The 16,887-nt window shown below is 30.0% G+C and overlaps 1 protein-coding gene across 1 annotated transcript in view; it reads left to right on the top strand.

Annotated features, from left to right (window-relative positions):
• Positions 1 to 628: 628 nt before the first annotated feature.
• The window catches only part of LOC113366539 (lachesin-like), a 101,138-nt gene continuing 84,879 nt past the window's right edge, over positions 629 to 16,887 (top strand). Inside the window, exon 1 of the mRNA XM_026608161.1 lies at positions 629 to 735. Coding sequence (XP_026463946.1) covers positions 669 to 735 — 67 coding nt within the window. The 5' untranslated portion in view covers positions 629 to 668. The remainder of the gene's footprint in view (positions 736 to 16,887) is intronic.

Below are 16,887 nucleotides of genomic sequence, written 5' to 3'. Positions count from 1 at the left end.
CGCGGACGTGAATGCTATAGCATTCACTTTTATTGTGATGCAAAATGAAGTGTATGCTATAGCATTCGAATTTTGAAGTCAATTATTTTGAATTTTATTTTATATAAACTTACGTTTTTCTGATTATTGTGTCTGTCCAAGTGATGACAAAGTGTTTCATTAGGTACTTTTGTATTATCTTATTTTTGCCGTAGTAACTAATTTACTAGGGCATAAATACATTGCTTAAAATAGATTTACTATGATTTAGTCACAATATTGAACGTGGATGCTATAGCATTCATTGTATGTAACGATTGAAATATGATAATCTGCCTACCCTGAAAAAAGCTGTTTAATTAAAAAATAATGACTATAAATTTTTGTATCCCACGAATGCGTTGAATATCATTTTTGATTTCTATTATTATATATCAATCTTTCAGACATAAATCCATCTACATCAACTTTATTCTAACCCCTGATTCAGTTTACAATAAATTATATAATATTTTCTCAATTTCAGAAATGAATCCGTCTACCAGTTTGGTCCTCCTCGATCAGTTCTAAATCGAGCCATCCGCCGCCGCCGCCGCCGCCGCCACTGCGGCTTGAATAACCCGAATCGCCTGAATCGCCTGAATCGCCTCGCAAGTTGTGTGCAATAAGCCGATCACAAAACCGCAGACATGCCGCCCTCTGCAGAGCTGCTGATAGCGCTTATTATTGTAACGGGGTGCAGTTTCACACTTACAGGTGAGTTAGTCAGTCAGTCAGTCAGTCAGTCAGTCAGAGTTAGTTTGAATTAGTGGGTTCGAGAATGGGATCGAGAGTGGGTTCGAGAGTGGGTTTGGGAGTATTTCCCTTAGTGATTGTGGTTGCGTCGTTCCTACCTACTATCGGGTGCATATAATTCGATTGCCGCTATTTCGGTAATCTCGAGATGTTGGTTTAATCTTGGTTCTTGCATGCTGTTCAGAGAGTGGATGCTGGTGTGGGAATTGAGAGATGATAGTTCAAACAAAATTGATATGTGTATAACTGGCTTTGGTAATGCATACTTGTTTTGATTGTAAAAAAAAGAGTGCGCGTAAGGTTCACACGCGATTGAAGTAAAATTTCTTTGATATTGTACGAGATGGCATTTACATATTTATTAATGCCAACCATTATACATATTTACATAATAACTAGCTGACCCGGCAAACGTTGTTTTACCATATAAGGTATTTGTAAATAATTTCTAGAGAATCCAAAAAATGGCCATTTCAAACATTACATAAAAGTTGATATTTTGAGTTTCTAATAACACTTGCTAGCCGTTCAAAATTAAAGATGTGACTTCGAGCATTAGAAATATAGAATGCGGGGTACCACAGGGCAGTGCGCAATGTTATTGCGTATAAATAAAACTACTTACTACAATAAATAATATTCATCTGAAACATCCTATTAAATTTAATTGAACGTTATCTGTCAAAACCATTTGACGTATGAGCCGCATGCAATTATCTCATTTTAAATTACCTTTTTTTAAAAAAATTCAAGTTTTTACGCGGTTTTGAAATAATATCTAACCTTTCCCACAATCTCTATTTTTTGTCGAGCTCTATTTTTATATATAAGAAAATAAATTATAAATTATACATTTAAAATAACATTAAAAAAATGTATAATATTTGAAAACAATAATGTAATTAATGTCATACTACAAATATGACATGATCGGTTTGTCATTGTAATTAGCATTTATAAATGAACCTTTATTAGAGAAATGAAGTAATTACTGATTAATAAATTCTATAATATTCGTTCACACAGTGGATTAGGTTGAACAACGCCGAAACAAATATTGTTATCGCAACTTCACTGCTCATGTCATTGTGTTTAAAGATTTTTTTTTTTTTTTAAATTATTTGTCTTCGCTTACTCTGAACATGATTTTTATTTATTTACGTTCTATACCAATTTTTATATTATATTCAATCTATATATATATATATATATATATTTATATATATATATATATATATCTTATTCTATATTTTTCTTCTTCTTAATTTCCTCAATTTTTGCTGTTTTGTATCAAATTCTTCTTTATGATATTTTTTCTTCTTTATTTTTTTTTTCAATCTCTGCAAATTCTGATATTTTTTCTTCTTACTCCTAATACAATTCTGCTTTTTGAAATCTGTAATACCTATTTTTTATTCAATTTCTACTTAACAAATACAATTTTCATTTAATTTCAAATTAACTACACATATTTTTTTTATAAATTCTAAGTCAATGACAGGATTTGATTCAAAGATCCCTGTCGTGTTAATCCAACACGCTACCAAGTGAGCTATGCTCGCCACTTTGAAGAACTTCATTTAATTAAAATTAGCATACATTCATTGACTGCTTGTATATTTTTTTCAACTTTTTTGCTGATGATACAATCTCATTCTCTGAACAGCTGTAATATCAGTCTTGCCTACAAAAGTATTTTTTGTTTTAATTACTTCAAAGATTTATAGAATGATAATACGAATAATAGTCCTAACTTCCGTTGCATTTTCACAGATTTACTCCCTAGTCGCGTCTAAAGAAATTTTACTTCAAAAATAATATGACAGTCAAGTTAAAATTTAATAAATTTGTTATATAAGAATTTGAAAAATCGTTTATTGGTAATATGGTAAATATCAATCATTATACTAAAATTTTAAAATAATTACTATCATAGTCCGAATATGATATCATTGCTTTGAGACATGTATTCAGTCAGCATATTGTCTAAATTTTTTGAGAAAGTTGCATCAATAATGATGCAATATCTTGTAGTTGATCGAAATTGAGATCATACTCTGTTATCCTCCAAAAAATCAATCAATGTTAGAAATTCTTCTGATTGAAACTTTGACACCGAATTCTCCAGCAAGGAATAATTGTATCTCTTGTAGTTCAAGTTTTTGAATTTTTAGTAGGAATTTTAAGTAATCATAATATATAAATATAATAATATAATATGGGCTAAATATGTACCTGTATTTAGCCAAAATAGAGGGTCTTCCGTCATTTAGACACACGCATAGGTTTATGCAGATCAAGCGTCCGTTTCCAGGTTAACATAATAGATGTCTCTATTGTCATGTTAATAATAGAGACACAAGAACATTTGTCAGCTAAGTGTTTCAATTGAAATCCACACCTTATTGAGTAATTATCTACAATGGAAACATTTTGGGGATAATAGATACACAACTACTCGGCCTGATCAGAATCAAAGTTAAGGATAGACACTGAGGATCATTTTAAAAATTAATTTTATTCTTATCGATTTTTAACTTCCCGTACGGCAAGTTATAGTAATCGCAAAAAAATCGAAAATGAAAATTTTATATATCTTAACGTTTCAGAGGTTTCTGAATATTTTAGCATACCTTAGAAAAAATTGATGTATGTGTGTGTGTGTGTGCGTGTGTGTGTGTGTGCGTGTATGTATGTGTGTGCGGATACAATTTTTCGTCGACGATTCCGGGAACACGGATCAACCGATTTGAATAATTCAAAAAACATTCGATTCGTATTGATAAGGAGACGTGCTGATTAGTTTTTGGCAAAGGCAGGTCTAGCCGTTCCGAAGATACGAGGCAAAAAGTGCTGAAAATGGTAACTCAGTTTTTAAGAGAACGGAGCGTCCGATTTGAATAATTCAGAGAACATTTCACTTGTATTGACAAGATAAAGAATTTATTAAATTTTCATAAAGGCAGGTCTAGCGGTTTCGGAGATCTAATGGAAAAGGTAAAAAAATGCCATTCGGCGGTTAAAAATGATCATTAGGCATATGCACATCAAAGTATCAAACTTTTTATAGAGATTTTAACAATAAGTATATTTTTTTTAACATTTCTATGGGTTCCGTACCAATTTTTTAACATTTCTATGGGTTCCGTATGCGTTAGACGGCGGCGCGGCACTTGCGCCCTTTGACATTTCGTCTCTATGCAGTTCAAGCAGTACGATTTCTTTCAAAAAAAGTTCAGAATTGCCAAAATATGTCAAAATGAAGAAAACATTTTTCTTTTCAAAAAAAATTTGTTTTCAAAAAAAACTTTTTTCTCAAAAAAAAAAAAAAATTGTCGAATTCATAGTTTCTCAAAAATCTATTTTTTTCGAAGTAAAATTTTTTCAAAAATGTTAATTGTTTTTGAAAAAAAATAATAATTATTAGTACGGGAAGTTCCAGCAATTTGCCTTAAGGCACGATGCCTTAATTGACTTAAGACAGAATTCCACTTACAGCTAGTTATTGATGTATTGGTTTTAATATACTCGTACATTTTTCTGATATTGACGATGTGAAATTAATATGAGAGAATTTATTACAATTTAATTTGAATTCAAACGTCTACTTCCCTTCAATAAAAGTTTCTAAAGTGTTCCCTCGTCGTTTTTATTTGACACCTAGCACAAAGTAATTTTAATTAGTTGAAGATAGTAAGCCACTTCTGTTAGGAACAACTCTAATATAACTTCAAACACACATAATTGAATATGCTATCACGAAAACTCATTATTTCCTAGCAGCGACATTATGTAGTTGAAAATCATTAGCATATTAATTATAAGCGAAGCCAATTTAGCTCTCTTATATCAATAATACATTTATAATTTATTCATACATTAAATTTCATGCCGATGGTAGGAGATGGTTTAATTTATCGAAGAGAATTTACATACCAACCGGACCGGAGACCAATTATATGCCGATTCATTATTCTCATAATATTAGTAGAAACACAAAAATTTTCCAAATTATAATTAATATCAAATAACAATATTATAATCCCCTTTAAGAAATTTAATTCCTTTACTACTATGCACCTGCTTCTATAATAACCCTTGCAAAGCATTTTGTATGGAGATTTATCGGAGGCGTTCTGGCTGTAAATCAAGCATAATTATTAGCAAGATCAACTGTAATTTAACTTATGACTCTTTAGATACACAACCGTGGATAAATTACAAAATGTATACAGATAAATTTACTTAAGGAACGAACTAACGCTGCTGAACTTTGATTTATACGATTTGCATAAGGATTAATATGAAGAAAACGGTGTTTGCAGGTGGGAGCATACGAGAGAACAACAAAATTGTATAATGAATAAGTTAGATTATCTTTAGTGAATTGTTTGTTTATATTAATTACGAAATGCTAATTCCATTGTTCTTTTGTATTTACTCATATAGAATTACTAGCTGACCCGACTAAGCGTTGTTTTGCTAAGTAAGGTATATTCTAAACAATTTCTAGAGAATCAAAAATATTAATACTTTAAGTGTATAAGGATGTGTTGTTTGAATGCTATATACAATGAGTTATTATAAAAACAATAAATCCCATTAGTTTGTCTATATTTTGCCAACACAATCAAACTGGAAGTTTTATACACTTTCTATAGAAAACATGGTATAATTCAATCCAAGTCTTTTTTGGTCTTTCGACTTATTGATTACGTTTCAATTTTTCGGATTCTGGATTTCATGTACAATTGCAAATAATACTACTGAGCTTATACAGAATTTTCAAATTTTTGCGTGGAGAGATAGAAAATGAATTAAATATTTTATCTTTGACCTGCTTTTTGAAAAGTTCCACGTAACATTCGATGACTTAAAGTAAATTCAATAAAAAGTATATTGTAGAGCAGGGCGAGGTACAAAGGTCCAATTTGACTTTGAGCAAATTTAAACTATATTGTGAAAACCATAACAATTATATCACAACAAATAACACATATCAAACGAACAATTATCTGACTACGTTCAATAAAACTGCCAGCTACTTTATAATTGTAGAAATGTGCTTTTTTTTGCTGTCTTTCAAAAATTTCTTATTTAGTCCTTTTTACCCTATAGGCGGGGTAACTTGAAACGGGCAGGTGGCAAAAAGGTTTAAAGCCTTATTATAATTTCAAAGGTATTTTACAAAATAATTACATTTTTAACTAATGCTAAAAAACTACCAACGGAAGAAAATACTTGGATTTGGATTTTCAAAGATAATCGTTTTCAAATCAATGTTATAGCTGGTTATAGATTTTTTTCTTCTACTTTCAAATATTGCTGTTAAACTATGCTTAACTTTGCTGATTTTTGGCACATCGGTGGTGGACCTTTTTAACCCCGGACATTCATATATTACTATCTATTCTTCGATAAATTCTGGGAAATTTTAACTGGGAAAATGTTATTCGACAAAATGTCCATTTGATCGATACCAAATTTAGGTTCTGAATTTAAATAACATAAATAAAAAATAATATAACCTAGAAAATGTTTTATAAATATTAATGAGTATATAATTATACAAATGAGATCTTTCAGAGCACCGTGTTTGAGAAAAATATGCCAAAAAGTGCATTTTCATATTAACATTTCATAAAAGTTGATATTTTGAGTCTCTAGTAACACTTGCGGCCCGTTTACTAACGTTTTTGTATATAAATAAAACTACAAACAAAACTGCTTACTACAATTTGATCATAATTAAATAATATTCACGTAAAACATTCTGTTAAACGTGATTGAACATCATCTGTCAAAAACGTTTGACATTTTACGTATAAGCCACCGTCCATTGTTTTATTTAAATTACGCTTTTACAAAAATTTTCAAATTAAAAATGTGAAGTTTCTACGCGATTTTGAAATAATATTTCACCTTTCCGACCATCTCTGGATTGACACAAATTTTTCATGACTAAGACTCGCCAAATCGGTTTAGCCGTTTTCGAATCATCCATTTTTATATATAAGATAAACCATGTGAAACAGTTTTCCAATGAATTTTCTAAATTTTCCATAATGTTTAAAACAAATATTGTTCGGTCCATCTAAGAACAAGATTTGAATATTGCGCCACGATTTTTTACCCATCTGGTCACGATTGATTTCTGAACGTAATTATAAATTATTTGGGGAAATATATTTGAAAAAGATATCTAGCATCTAAGCAAAAGAATAAAATTTTCTCAAAACTTTCCCATTTTTATTCTGTTTTCCACCACAATATCCGCATGTAACGTAAAAAATAATCATATTCAAAACATTAATATGTATTCATAGAAGCCTGTGTCCATTGTCCGGCTTCGATTTATTTTTTCTGCTTGTAATCAGCCCGAGGTGGTGGAATAGTAAAATAGTGTACAACATCGATGCCAAACAACCATATCGTAAAAATTGCATTTATGAATAAATGCATAGCCGATGAGGAAACTCTGCATGCAAATGCAGAATTCCCTTCGACCGTCTCTAGGTAACTAACTCATAGGGGATTACATTGTATAACAAACACCTTTTCATCAAAAATGGTGATTGTAGTGTAAGGTATACAATAGATGGGTAATTGAATATTTATAACAAGGTAATAAACTAGTTGGTATTGGTATTTTGCCTTGAGGCAAGTTACACGAACCTCCCGATATGTGTAAATAATCGATTTATGTATGATGTGATTATAAGTATTCCGAGTGGATTTATTAAACAAAATTGAAAACGAACGAACACTTTGACTAAGAGTATTTTCTAAAAGCAAATTTTCAAAAATCAATAATTTTTATAATGGAACCAGTTTCCAGGACTTTAATGGTTTATTATGTTCAAGACCAAATACTCTATCATTATACCAAGTAAAAAGTCTAATTTTAATTTTAACAAACGTCAAAAAAAACTACTCATTTTCTCAAACTTTGATACATTTTTAAAATCAAATCACTTGTAGTAAGGCCGTAATATTTCAGTAAGTTATATGAGACCATGATATATATCGCCCAAAAAAGTTCCATAAATTTTTTTTCAACAGTCAATTATAAGAAAACGGCTCGGTAGATTTTCACCTAAAACTAATCAGTACCATTCCCAATTAATATCTTTCGAACAGTTTTTGATTTTTTTAAAATCGATTCGGTAGTATGAGCTTAAATGTGGACGAACAGTTTAACACTTTTTTTCCAAATTACGAAAAAACGGCTTGGCAAATCGTCGCACAAAACTGACAAACGACAGTCCTCACTGAGATACAAATAGCTTTTAAATTTCTGAAATCGGTTCAGGCGTTTTTGAGAAAACGTCGATAAAAGGTCTAATTTTGACAAATGCCAAAAAAACGATATTAATTTTTGCAAATTTTGACGAATTTTTAAAATTAAACGACTTGTCGTAGGGCCGTAATATTTTAGTATGATCTATAAGACTATGTTATCTACGGTCAAAAAAGAAAAATTATAGAAATCGTTGCAAAAAAATTTTTAACAGCTCATTACAAGAAAACGGCCGGGGCGATCTTTACCAAAAACTAATCAGGTCGATTCCCAACCAATATCTTTCGAACGGTTTATCGAAATTTTTAAAATCGGTCTAGCCGATTGTGAGAAAACATCGATTTATGGCAAAAAAAAATTCTTCACTCACACACACACACACACACATACTTTCTCCAAATTTGGTCTCATTCGATTCACAATGGCTAGAAACGTCGAGATAACATAAAATTAGCGAATCGGATTTTTTGATTAAAAACATAAACTCTCCTTCGAGAAGTTAACGAATGGGGATTGTTTTTAGCACATCGTGGATTGAAGTACGTCGGCCAGCTCGATATCAAACAGTATGATATCAAACTTTTCATTGACCAAAGACCTCTGTACATAAGTTGTAAGTCGTTACAGTCCGTCAAAATTATATACCTCAAAAATGTCTCGTTTGAAAAAATGTCATAATTTTACCCTTTCTTTCTCCTCTTAAAAAACACCTCCACTTGTTCCATTATGACGACAACTTAGTGTCATTTCATCTTGCTGTCATTATATAATCTTTACGAGGCTAAGTCGCGCGTAACAATTGTTCCGGCCACTCGTAAAATTATAAGTACCGTTAGCAAAGAATCATGTTTTAAATCTTTTTCCAAGTGTATTTCTTCTCCTCTTAATAAAAAAATCGTTTATTTTTTTCGTCGGCTTATTTCGGCCCTCTTGACTTGTTACCAGGATTACTTGCCTCAGGATTATTAATTCCCAAAAGAGCGCGGAGCGGCGCAACATCGCTCTCTGGTGACCGACAAATATTTATGAGCGCTCGCCGAGGACAAAGTCGTTTATAATCGCTGACATCCGCGGAAAATTACGGAAAAATATATTTTAGAGTTCGAGTTAAATATACCTTCTCTGAAATAAATAGTTTTATTCTTTGTTAGACGAAATTTCTTCAGTATTTGGCAAATTTTTCTGGCCTTCCAATAAAGGTCCCAACTACTGGGTAACTATGAAAATGGTAAGACTTGGAATAGAACACAAAACGACATGAAATGACATATTGAATTTTTAGATGTCATTTTGTTAGAAGCTATTTTTTTAACAGTTAGCTATTTAATTAACAGTTCGCATTTTAAGGTGCCCAATGATTTGTTCCGAACTGAATTTTTCTATTGAAAAGCAATTTATCAATTATTCTATTTGAGATATTGAGTAGAGCGGGGCACAAAGGTCCAATTTGGCTTGGAGCAAATATATTGTTAAGCACATCACAACAAATAACAAATATCTAGCAAACAATTATCTACTATGTTTAGTGAAACTTGCAGCTTGCAATTCATCATTCTAAAAATGTTTTTCATTTTCTGCTGTTTTTCAACGTGAGTCCTTTTTACCCCATAGGCGCGGTAAATTGGGACGGTCAGAAGCCAATGTCTTCTTTTAGTTTTAAATGAATTTTCCAAAATGATATTCAGCCAATGCAAAATATAAATTCTATAGTTGCTTTTTTCACAGAGATAACACTGTAAATAACCTATTTCTACAGCAATATTCATCAGCGGAGTTAGAATTTATATTTATAATTAATCTAACCTGAAATTTCTCATTATAAGTCTAAATCTCTTACAACATATTTAGAGGAAAATCTACGTTGATGGACCAAAAACCAAAAAAATTAGCACTATTCGCTTATAGTCATTAATTTTTTATTTCATATATTTTAGTTTCAGTTATTTCAATACAACATTTTTTTGCAAATAAAAAATATATAAGCTGATACTTACCAAACAATTATTTCAAATTCAATGTTTCATATTCAAAGTTCACTGTTAAGTTTTTGAAATATTGTTCCTAAGTTTGGAAAGTTAAAAAAACTACTCCTTATTGATTTTTAGTCATTATTTCTGTATTTAAATATAAAATAATAGAACTTCAATATAAATCTTACGTTTTGAATTAAAAATAAGTAAAACTTATGACTATCTTTTTCACAAAAATTGAAATAACCTGGTTTCATCTTATAATTGATACTTGAACGTGTACATTAAAATTGATTAAATATCGTTCCAGGTTTAGGTAAAAAAATCTGCGGTTTATTGGAATTCATTCATAATTTTTGTATTCTAATAAAATATCATTTATTTAAATGTAATTTTCAACTTTGCCAAGAAGAAGTTTTCGCTTTTGCTACAAAATTTGATTTGATAAATTTATGTTTTCTCAACTTTTTAAGTCATTCTATTGAGACAATATTACAAGTTTAGAATAGAATTTTAATGTGAATCTCACGTTTTAAATGTAAAATGAGTAAAGACACAGTGAATGGATAATTTATGACTCTATTTTTGCACAAAAATTGCAATAACCTAGTTCCACCTTATAATTGATACTTAAACGTGTACATTAAAATTGATTAAATATCGTTTTTTCATCCATATTTTTTTTTGTTTCAATATAATATTATTCATAAATGCAATTTTCAACTTTGCCAAGGAGAATTTTCATTCTTTTAAAATTAATAAAAAATTTAAATTTATGTTTTCTCAAAGTTTCAAATCAATCTATCGAGATGATTTTAAATGTTATTAAATTTTAATTCCTGTAATTCTAATCGAATTAAATTACACACACCTGGAAATTTTTTTGCTATTCGCCTTAAGGAAAAAATGTCCTTAGTGAAAAAATGGCACTAAGTAAAAAGTAGTTAACATAAATTATATGGTTTTTATTTAAATGAGAAAATAAAGTTTATTTGCAATAATTAAAGATGAAACCTTTAATAACAATACAATGTTGTCGGGCATTTTTGATTTCTTATATTATAATAGAATTATGAGCATATCAGAAACTGAAATAGATTTAATTTAAATTGAATAGTAAGCAGTAAGGCATTAACATCATAAGCTTGAATAAGCTTAAATTAATTTTATCATTGAAAAAATTAAATATAAATTTAATGAAGTCTTTCAAAAATTTTAACCAACAATACTTTCATCATCTTACTTTTCAAGTAGTGTGCAGAACAATCAATAAACAACTAATCTTTACTAATTGAAAATAAAAACATACTAAATTTTCATATTATCTACAACCATTTAACCTTTACTACCTTTACCTTTTAACCTCGAATATTTCAACCGTTAAATTCTTGTAAATGTGATCTCGTGGAATTTGATCGCCTTGAATGTTCTCGTAGTCAATCTAATTTAATATTCAAGTCAATCGAAAGACACACCGAGTTCGCGGAATGATCTCAATCCAAGATGTAAGTATTAGGCGGAAGGTGGAAAGGTAAGGATTCTCTTGGGAATTGTCATTTGCGAAGGATTCCACATCCACACTCTATACAGGCAATCGTTATATAATAACTGTTTTGCAAGATTTTCCGATTGTGTACAAATGTAAAGTTAATCAGTATAAAAATTCATTTTCTATCTCACATCTCTTAAATTAAAAAGCATTCGCATAGTAATCTTTTATTCTTCTTCCTACGAAGGTGATATATGTGTTCCTGCACATGATTCACCATGACCAGGAAGTTGATTAGAACGGCGTGTATTCTATGAGGTCGTCGGATATATTTCTTGGGGATTTTATTCTAGGAACATGTGTGTCGAGTGTCCGTTACATCCGTTTGAGTGGAATACCTTGTCTTGGGCACGCACGTGATGTTCTACCATTGCCCGACGATTTATCAATGGTTCTAAATGGAAAAAAATCTCTAAACGATGTTAAATTTATGGAAGAAATGATATTTGTTCTGCAGTAACAAATTATGATTAGTATAACAATGTTTGATCAAATTGGATGTAAAGAAATTATTTCAAATGGATAAAACTGACGAGACATATCAGGAGTTTACAAATTGAGAAAATTGATTTAGGTTTGTATTATGCTTTTTATAAACGCAACAGTTTTCACTAATATAATTCATTAGATTAATTAAGAATGTTCTGTAAAAGTGAAATGAAACATTTTATATCTTCAAATAAGTTACTTGCAATTTTATATCGCAAAATTATACTACGATTCTAAAATTATTGAAGAAGATTTTCTCTAATAAAGATATAAAAACTATTTTGTTTATTTCCAAGATTTTTTCATCTCTTTATGAAGATTTTTTGTAAAATTTATTAACTAGAGCCTAAAATAGTAATTGATATTGGTTAACATGGTTTCGTTTTAAACATTTTTTGTAAATGAATTAGGTGTAACTGGCAATTTTCAATGCGATTTATTGATAATGTCATTCTAATTATAGTATATGTAGTTATATAAATTAAAGTACCCAAACACATTGTACAAATTCTAAAAGCGCTCATTTTTTCAAGTTTTAATGAATTTGAAGTATGTTCGCGCCAATCAAAGCATGCGGTTATATGGATATATAAACAAAAAATCATCAATAGAAAATCATACAAATCAATCAATCAATCAGAACGTAATCAAAAACAGTATTAAAATTATTGTAAATATACTTATACTTGTTATTAATATAAAATAAATATATACAGTTATAATCAAAGTATTTCCAATTGGTCCTTCATAAGGCAAGCAATCAAATCAATCATTTAAAAAACATTATATAATTCAACTAATTTTTGTAGGATTGTTTAATGCATAAACTTTATCGAAAATTCACTGTGTTAAATTTCATAAAAAATTTTGAAATATTTTTCTTATAATTAACTTCCCGAATGAGAAGTTTATGTTTTAATATATGAATTAAGAAAATACTGATACGATAATATTATGAATTAAGAAAATACTGATACGATTACGTAATCCTTGATATTATATCTTATGCATAAAATTAATGATAAAATTTTTACACTACTATAGAAGTTTTGCAGATTTAGATAATTATTAAATAAATTCTGTGAACAATGCACAAATCTTTAACTGGAGACAACAAAATTTTTGTTAAAGCGGTTACACAAATGCACTTTTTTGTACAAAGGTGATTGTTGGTACAAATTTTGACTAAGTAAGATATTTTTCCCAACTTTGGTGCATTTTCAAAATAAACCACTTATCATGGGTGCGTAAAATTTTAGTATGTTCAGTGTGACCATGATCTCGATCAATATAAAAAAAATTATCAAAATCGCCCAAAAAATTTGTTCAACATTTAATAACACAAAAATGTCTTTGCTGATCCTTACAAAAAACTAATTACCAGTAAACCCAACCAATATATTTCAAACAGTTTTTGAATGTTTGAAATCTATTCAGAATTATGGATTAAACGGGATTTGATATATTTTACACTTTTCTGCTAATTATAAAGAAACGGCTTCACCGATCGTCGCGCAATCTGACAAACGCTAGTCCTCATCGAGATACATCGAATGGCTTTTAAATTTCTGAAATCGGTCCAGCCGTTTTTGAAAAAAAACGTCGATTTACGGTAAAAATTCTGTTCACGCACACAAACACACACATACTTTTTCCAAATTTGGTCTCATTCGATTTAAAATGACTTGAAACGTCGAGAAAACATAAAATTACCGAATCGGATTTTTTTATGAGAACGAACTTTTCCTTCGGGAGATTAATAACATTAATGAGTTTAAAATTTAAATGCAGTATACAGTTTGATATGTAGATATAAAACTCAGATTATCCTTGCCCATACATCCGCTTTCGGATTTTGCAAGTACCTTCCTAGATATGTTGTGTGGGTGTTTATGGTGTATGCATTTGTGCGTGTTTTCGCCTTTGCCGTGCGTGTCGTATCGTGACACTTCAAGCCGCCGCCGCCGCCGCCGCCTCTTGACGCCTACAATTTGCTGCTGCCGCCGCCGCTCAAAACATTCCCGTTATGGCGTGTGGTATCTTGTTTTACACCATCTCATCGCATAGAGAAACACGGATAATGCTTTTTGCTTGAAAAGCAGAGTTGGTCATATAAATTATTATACAGTTTATATTCTAACTTTTATCGGAAAATATAAATATTTTATTTAAGAAACGTTGGAATATGTTTTTCCGATAATAGCATTCTAATCTGTGATCCAACAATTTGGCAGTCTGTCAATTTGCTGTTCATTTGCAACTTTATTGTCTTTAAATTTTAAAGTAAAACTTCTTTAGGCGCGACTAGGGTGTGATTTCGTACAAATGCAACGGAAGTGCGTTACGGCAGATGAGATCAGATAAGAGTCGAGATTCAATGATTCGTCATTCGTTCTCGATGATATCATTTCTATACGGGTCGATTGTGATTAGTCGTCGCGTATGTGAATAGATAGTATGCGTACCGCTATCAACAAGGAAATCGGCATAGATAAATAAACATTCTAAAGTTACATCGTAGTACAAATCTTGATTTAATGAAAAATGCCTGAATCAGAAGAATATTTTACCCTGTCTCCCGTAAATAATTATAATGAAAATAATAAAACAAATGCAGCATTTGCGCCGTGTATGAAATATAAGTTTATTGAAATAATTTCTATATTATTCATAGTTTCTATAAATCTTTGAAGTTATTGAAATGAAAAATATTTTTCAACAAAACAGATATTACAGATGTTCAAAGAATGAGATTATATCACCAGCGGAAAAGTAAAAAAAATACCATCAGTCAATGAATGTATGTTAATTTTAATTACATGAAGTTCTTCCAACACAATTATTACATGATGAGTGAAGTTGCGAAAACAATATTTGTTTAGGCGTTGTTTAAAATAATTCACTGTGTGAACGAATATTATAGAATTATTAATCAGCAATTACTTCATTTCTCTAATAAAGGTTCATTTCTAAATGCTAATTACAATGACAAACCGATTATGTGATATTTGAAGTATGACTTTAATTACATTATTGTTTTTATATATTATACATAATTTTAATGCTTTTATGAATATATAATTTAAAGCTTATCATTATATAAGTGTGTATAATGGTTGACACTAATAAATGTGTGCATCAGGAGAGATACCATATTACTAATAAACATTATTTAAAATTGTTATATGATGTATTTATTTTTACTTAAATGACATCTTGTACAGTAGCAAATAGTTGAAGTTTTACTCCAATCGCGTATGAACCTTACGCGCACTCTTTTTTATTAATTAATAGTCAACACTAATTGGAACAAACAATATTAACTGAGCTATTTTACTCAAGTAAATAGTCACTTTCCTATATAAAAACATGGGCACTTATCCACACACACATGTAACAAATGTGCTATATTTTATCTGCAAATTTTTGCTTGCAAAAATTTCAGTCGATAAGTCTAATTTTAAACTGTACAAAAACGGGAAATTGGTGGGTGTTTTTAAGGCACTAAAAAATATTTTCTTTCATTATGAATGATATTTTCCTAGAAGTGCTGTCCACAACTGATACGACAAAAGGGTGTTAACCGTCGGCCGAGGGTCTTAGGATAGGTGTAAACACGAGATTAATTGAAAATATGTATTATATTAAATACATACAGCCAGAAGTGCAGATTCTGGCTGTTTCGGCTGTTTTGGCTCTTTCCGTTTATTTGCTCCTCCGCCGTGTTTACGAGTAATATGAAATATCAACATCCAAGTAAAGTTCGTTCGGAGGGGCTAATGCCCGTAATAATGGATTTGTGATTCCGTAAATACGCTTCAGTTATTTGGAATATTCATGATAAATATTTTGGCGAACATTGTTTGCCGAATACCTTATCGGTAATCTGATGAAAAGGTATTGTTCGAAGACGAAATTAGGAATTGCGGAATTTTTGATCCGTAGGTACTCAGTTGTATTGTGCTTTATGAATACTTGAATTAACAGGTTAATGACTAAGAATAGACTTTCTTTTTAAAATGTTTGCGGACGTGATTATTCAGCAAGGCATTATTTTTTATTGTGACGCAAAATGGCGTGAATGCTATAGCATTCAAATTTTTAAAGTCAATTATTTTAAATTAAATTCTATATAATCTTACGTTTTCGTAATTATTATATCTGTCAAGGTTATGACTAACTGATATTTTAGGTATTTTCGTAATATCTTTCCCGTCACTAAATAGTTTGGTAAGCGTGAAATAGTACTGTGATACTTGATATAGATGCTATAGCATACATTAAAATATTATAATCTGACTACCCTTATAAATACTGTTTATTCAAATTTTGGGTATCACAAGCAATTCAAAAATAAATTGACTGTCGAGCTATAATGCATACCAATTGTTTATTATATTTTTTTTTAAATGAGTACAAGTATCAATGTAATTAATTTTAAATTATGTATTAATTGCCCGATAGAGAAGTTAAGTTTTTCCCAAAATCCTATTTACTCACTTTATGTTATTTCGTAATTCCGAATTGTTTGAGACCAATTTTGGAAAATATATTATATTTATGTTTGTATGAATATGAAACAATTTTTCCACCTTTTGTCATCTGTTTCTCAAAAACGAGTTTTATCTTAATTGCTCAGATTTTTCAAGTTTAAAAGCCAATCGAAAGAACTTGACAAACACTCGTATTTGTCATTTTTTTGCGACAATCGTCCAAGACGTATCTTTGTTATCAGCAGAAAATCCACGTTTTAACCCACAATTATGAATCGATTTAAAAAATTCTAAAATTTATCAAAATAATTC

This window comes from Ctenocephalides felis, unplaced genomic scaffold, assembly GCF_003426905.1.
Source record: "Ctenocephalides felis isolate EL2017-DRISC unplaced genomic scaffold, ASM342690v1 CF-g0.4_SCAFFOLD_01170, whole genome shotgun sequence".
NCBI classification, from domain to species: Eukaryota; Metazoa; Arthropoda; class Insecta; order Siphonaptera; family Pulicidae; genus Ctenocephalides; species Ctenocephalides felis.
The sequence above is the reverse complement of the archived record's forward strand: the minus strand, read 5'-3'. Positions and strand labels throughout refer to the sequence as shown.